The 6,440-nt window shown below is 39.2% G+C and overlaps 1 protein-coding gene across 3 annotated transcripts in view; it reads left to right on the forward strand.

Moving 5' to 3' along the window:
* The window catches only part of STK38 (serine/threonine kinase 38), a 28,109-nt gene extending 21,840 nt beyond the window's left edge, over positions 1 to 6,269 (forward strand). For all 3 annotated transcript variants that reach the window (XM_077334350.1, XM_077334349.1, XM_077334351.1), the window contains exons 13-14: positions 124 to 218; positions 1,457 to 6,269. In XM_077334350.1, coding sequence (XP_077190465.1) covers positions 124 to 218; positions 1,457 to 1,587 — 226 coding nt within the window. In that variant the 3' untranslated portion in view covers positions 1,588 to 6,269. The remainder of the gene's footprint in view (positions 1 to 123; positions 219 to 1,456) is intronic.
* Positions 6,270 to 6,440: the final 171 nt, after the last annotated feature.

The following is a 6,440-nucleotide window of genomic DNA, read 5'->3' on the forward strand; positions in this document are numbered from 1 at the left end:
ACCTTTTTTATTAACTTGTTTGAGTTTCACAGAGATTAATCCAACCTTAAGTCTCAGGGGATCAATGTTTCCCCCCCCCCCCCCCAAACACTGCAAAATCTAATCCTGACTCATTCTTATCAGGGAGAGACCTGCTGCAATATCAATAGAAATTAAAAGTATTGATGATACTTCAAACTTTGATGAATTTCCAGAATCTGATATCCTTAAACCAGCAGGTAAAAATTGCTGCTTCTGTTTTAATGCGTTCACTAGTATGTAAGTTTCTGATCTTTTGCTAGTTTTTCAGAGTTAGTCTGTTCATATTAAAATGCTTTTGATTTACTGCCAATCTGATTCTGTAAATCCCCATATTGCTCACACTTCCACTGAATTTATGCTTGATGTGGTGACATGGTTTGCATGAGAGGACTGTCTAGATACAGGCCACAATCCAGCACAGGTAAACATGCTCAAGCATTCAGAAGGCTTGTGGCTGGTGTACGTTTAGGGCCATGAACTAAATCACTCAGATTTAGTGATTTTTCTGAGTGATTTTCCCCTTGTGATTTTGTAAAATAATTTCTTGCCCATTGTATTACCAGAAAATAAATTGCAAAATAAAGCAACATTGACATTTTTAAGTGAACAATATATTTTTAACTGAAAATAATTTTGTTTAACTACGTTGGGGAAAATGTGACAACTGATAGTTAATTTCATGGCCTTTAGTGATGTGGGCTCGATTGCATAATTAACAAGCTGCAGAATGGCTTGGTAATAGCCTTTCTTAAGTATCTGTTTCTATTTTAATGTTTATCTGATATCTAAGATTACCTGGTAGATTTATTAAAAATATAGCATTTTTCCGTAGAGCAAACATTACAATGCCTAAATTAGATGGCTCATTCCAGTCATAAGAGCAGTAAAGCCGTTTTACTGGTCTGTGCAGAAACATCTGAGCCTGCATGGGAGGGTGGTATACAAATTAAAATAATAATAATAAAAGTAATCTGAAAACTCCCAAGTCCTGGAGGGGGCATTTGCCAACTATTTACCCCTTTCCTGCTGTGATCCCTCACAGGCCTCTGTCTTATTTCCTCTAACATCAAACTTCACAGTCAGGTCCATATCAGTAGGCTGTCACTAAAAAGTGAGGGGGCTCTGTATTGGATGTTTCCTTCCAATACAGAAAAATGACTTTATGGGGAGGGGGAATGTTTGTCAGGGTACTAACTATGATTATTGCCCTCAAAATGTTGAGAACCATTTAAAGAAAAATAACAAAGAGAGAAGAAATTGGTCTGCCCAAACTCTTAATATCTCAACTGGGGGCACGGGGGCGGATTTGCTGAGTGTTTTTTTTTCTTTTGCATTCCTTAACAGAGTATTAGTTTGTTGTAGAATATTTCCAAGAAAATACTTGTATCCTGTTGTATAGCTTCATACTAAAATAATTTATGTTTGCTTTCTTCAGTGACTACAAGTAACCATCCAGAGACAGACTACAAGAACAAAGATTGGGTCTTTATCAATTACACATACAAGCGCTTTGAGGGCTTGACAGCTCGAGGGGCAATACCATCCTACATGAAAGCAGGAAAGTAGTGACTCGTAACAAAACTATTTCTGAGCCTTGGTTCTTGCTCGTCAGCACAAATTCTTTTTCTAGCCTTTCAAGGTTTACCCATGGACTGCGAACTCAAAGAGTGCAAGATAACATCTTTACGCACCGTTTACATAAAAATGGATTTATCATGGGAATATTTCCACAAATAGCACTTGTGACCTGCCTCTGCAAGATTTATTGTGGATGTAGGTTCTTCTGGCTTTTGTTAAAATTCTGAAGACTGCTTTGTCAACAAGGAGGAAAAAGCAAACTTTACTGCAAAGCATAGCATAATTTGAGTTATTTGTTTTGTGTGTTCTGTTTTTACCAGTGCTGTGCTAAGCACTGTTCTAAGGGCTAAAATAATTTAAATAAACAGCAATAACTACTATGAGAGAATTCTTGGGAAGTTATCGAATAGGAGGGCAAAACCAGTATTGCCTTAAAGGTCACTAGAGTATTGTATACTTTGGTCAAAAACTTTCTGAATAGCAATTTTTATTCCAACTCAACAATAGCCTCAAACCTGCTGCACTTTACTCTTGGTACTGAATTAGTAACCCTCCAGTGTTAAACTTCTGAAAAATCTCTGTCTTACAGGCCGTGTTGCTTTTTGTAAACAGTACCAAGAGAAGGGCATGATTACTAATCAGATTTATTCTGGATAGCTAATTTAGTAAAAAGCAAATCACTGTAAATTTAGCTAATATGGCAGAAAGCCCTGTCCCTGTACATCTGTAGGGTGTGTATAAACATGTATTTCCCCATGTCAGTTATTGCCAGGTGAGAATGGTAATGTGTAACATTTCAGCATTGCATTATTCTGGAGAATTTAATCCTTTGCAGCTTGGAAACCAAGAGCCCTGAAGTGCCTTCAGGATGCTTCCTGTGCATAATGCTAGTTAAAACACTTAGGCTAGTGGGATTTTAATAATTTGATTTGATTGCTCAAGATTTTACTTTAGTTCCACACTTGGAACTCTGCTTGTGCTAATGGGTGGTATTAACACTCTTAAAATGTTCAGATTATCCTGCTGAACTTCTATCTCTTCATTAACCACTAGATTGCTGTTATTTAGTGTCTCTGCATTGTTCACCTTTACCATCTGCAGCTCTGTACATGCAACTCTTGGAAATACACAGAAGCGTGTGCTATAATTATTAATGGCATGCTCCTGAGAGAAAGTGGCTGTAGAGAAGGAGACTTGATACACTGGGGAGCTGAAAATGAAGGCAGAAAAAATATAATGAAGATTGAATGGTTAGCTTGAAGCTTTCCTTAATCTCCTGCAGTTTCATCAGATAATGTGCAAATACGTTAAAAACAGCTGAAGTATAGTTGGTTTTTTAGAAGAGTTGATGGATCCTTCCTTATTACTACAATGGTAAATATATTATCGAATAGAAGAAGGCTGTTCTGGTACCCTGTATCATCAGATGGGATAGGAAAATAAAATATCCTATTGTTTTTCCATAATAAAGCAAATATATGTATTTTTCCAGAATGTGTACTTTATCTCTACTGTGGAAGTTTGCAAGACCTTTGTTGTACACTTTCCTAAACATGAATAATTCTACCAGGTCAGGACTGACAGTCTTCCTGGTCCCAACACCTGGAACCCCAAGCAACCTCCTTAAGACCTGGCAAAGCCACCAAATCACTTTACCCTGAATTCCTGTTTGCAGAGTAATTAAACCAAATCTAATATCAAATTCCAGTATATTTTCTTAGGTCCAAGAGTGAAAAAATGACAACTTACTACATATATAATACCTGCAGTAAAGATGTCATCTGTGAGCAATCCCATGTTAGTGAGCAAAAGAATAATTTTAGACAACATCCTAGTTTAAGCAGGTATCAAGTAGATAGGGAAAACAAGAGAAAGAATGATCACAGTAAACCCCTATATCCAGTTGTAGGTTGATACACTTCAACAAATGAATTTTTTTCCCCGTTAAGAATCTTCCTGAAACACATGCTGTCTCTTCCCCCTCCCATCATTTAACCAAAGTTGGCCGGGTTCTCAAAAATGATGGCTAACATGTTCCACTGCAAGACCCAAGCAGAGAGATAAGGACAGACATATTATTCCCAAGCCAGGTACATCTGCTTAGCCTTACTGGGCCTTCTGTTACCCAAGCTTTGTATCACATGCTGCCCCCCCTTCCTGGAAGCTGAAGTTTGTGGCTACCCCATGGCTGAACTTCCTTGAAAATATATACCATGAGGTCTCCAGTAAGGCATTTAGCTATATGGCCATACCCAAGGTAAATAATTGAGCAAATTAAGCATGGGGCTTAATGAATGAAGCATAGAAAGCATAATAAATGAAGCATAGAAAGATTAACAGCTAAAGATGTATTAACATCAGTCTCCTTTTAGATTTTAGCTCATGACAAGCTGTTAACCACAACCTTTTTGCCACTTTTTGTGGGTGATTTCAGATAGGATACCAGCTTTACAGGTTTTCAGTGTGTTGTTATTTTGTTATTTTTGGCCCTCTTGGACCTAATAGAGAATGTACTAGAATTATAAAGCTATAAATAGTTTTACATTTTATCTGGTTTGGTTACTATTTGAGCAGAAATCACCTTGGAACATATGGTAAAGTGGTTTGGTGACTACCAGGTTTGGGGAGGTTGTTTGGGGTTCCATTTGCTGGGACTAGGAACAGTAGCCCTGTAGGACAGTTTCAGTCCTGATATGGCAGATGTGGAACTACACAGAGATTCAATGAAAAGTGTTTGACTTTAGGAGAGGACGATGCTAATGAAATATTTTGCATTCTAAGCTGCAGCGGGTACAGCTGAAGAACTCTTGCCCTCCCCCTGTCCCTAGTTTGTAATTAGTGTGTTATAATGACGTGCTCCACAGAAGGTGAGGCTAGAATTTTGCTTGCTTGCTAGATAAAGGTGGTTTAAAATTACATTTCTGGTGCTTGCTGAATATTGAAAATATGTAGCATATGTAACTGGTGCTTACAAAGCCTTTTCTTTAAAACTTGTAGAAGCCTCAGGGTAACCTGATAGCCTAGAGACCTATCCAGCCAGTCTTACAAAAGGGAAGAAAACAAGATTGTTGTGTGCTACCTGTTTGCTCTGACCATTTAGTGAAACATTTCTGTGCCACAGTGTGATAGTCAAGTCTGAACATTCTATGTATATGAGCAAATTGAATTGCTGTAGTAGGTATGGTATTTCTTAGCCTTTTACTGTATTTTCTGGAAGGTTTACTTTGAGAAAGAGCATTTATTGTTGCATTGAAGAACATAATCCTAAGATTCCTCTAGACCAGCTGTCCCCAACCCCTGGTTCCGGGGACCGCAACAAGTCCATGGATCAGTTGGTACAGGGCCTTGACTCCTCCTCCTCCCAAGCTGCTGCCTCGGGTTGCCCTGCCATTCTGCCGCCGACTCACCTTTGGTGCTCTCCACCATGGCTGGGGCTCCCCTTCGGCATGGCACTGCACAGCTGCTGCTGGCAGCGCCCCACAGCGGGCGGCGGGAAGTCAGGGGTGCCAGCGGGAAAGCAAGTGGAGCAGGGGCTCAGGTGATGGCAGCGTCCCTCGGGAAAAGACTACCCCCCCCCAGACCTCAGTAAAATTGTCAAGCGTTGACTGGTCCCCGGTGATAAAAAAGTTGGGGACCACTGCTCTAGACTCCATAGTTAGTAACATCAGAATTGGTTATCTGTTTTACTTTCCATTGATACAGGTGGGGGCTTCCCACAATGGAAGACAGGATACATTCACAAGGGCTTATGGAATTGAGAGTTGTGTACTTGGAACATCAGTCTGTGGTACTTTGTTTTAAGGATGAAAAACTTGCCATTTTTCTCACATAGAAGCATTATATTCTGATTTCCTATATTTAAATGAACCGAACACTACAAGAGGGTATTCACTGAGCAGACTATCCCAGTGCAGATGTGGCTGTCTTGCCTGCATGAGAGCAGGACATAGCATTATGAACTTCTCAAGAGCTCCTCCCCTCTCCCTTTTCTTGCCTTAAACACTGTCAAGCATTATGGCAACAATGATGTGAAATCACAAGACCTAGATCCTTAAATAGAGATAACAGGACAAATCTCATTGTCTTGTAGCTAAAATGGTAGTTTGAGAATAGGCTGCTCCCAGCCGAGTGCATGTAATTGGAGTACAGATTCAGTCCCATGGTTGGCTCCCTGCCATTCCTGGCTGTGCTTGTACCAACTATAATACATTCTTAAAGATCATTCTTTCTACAGTGGCACATTTAATTCTTTGAACAGAGTGATTTTACACATTCTACTCGTTATACCAGCTTGCATATATTCCAGTTATATGCTGTACTGAGGTATTTCATAATATTGAGGTTTCCATCATATCCTGAAAGCTGCAAAATTACATTTTGGCATGTACGAGCACAGAAAATCCAGCTTCCTGGGTGAGGAATATAAAAGGAATGCTGCCAACTTTCTGTGCTTTCCTAGCACAGTGTTGCATTTGAGTACTATGTAACTGATGTGCCTGGGTTCTGCCATGTTTTTGGCAGATGAGAATTGGTTTTGTAGCTACATACTGCTGTTACTAATTACAATTGAAATTGGTATACTTTGTATGTGGTTCTGGGTTTTTATGGAACTCTACATTCTGAGCTGTTTTTTTAAAAAAATTCCTTTTCAATAAACATAGTTTTGCTAATGTTTGGGCTTATTTTTGTCAACTTTAGAAAAGCACCTTTCCAACCACACAAAGTAAAATTTAAGTATGTCCAATGGATGTGCTAACTTGCCCTGATTAGGTGAAAGAATAATGCACAATAAATATCACCCATTCCAGTTGTAGCATCCAGGGTTTTGTACACAAACTCAT

This window comes from Paroedura picta, chromosome 4 (genome assembly GCF_049243985.1).
Source record: "Paroedura picta isolate Pp20150507F chromosome 4, Ppicta_v3.0, whole genome shotgun sequence".
Classification (NCBI taxonomy): Eukaryota; Metazoa; Chordata; class Lepidosauria; order Squamata; family Gekkonidae; genus Paroedura; species Paroedura picta.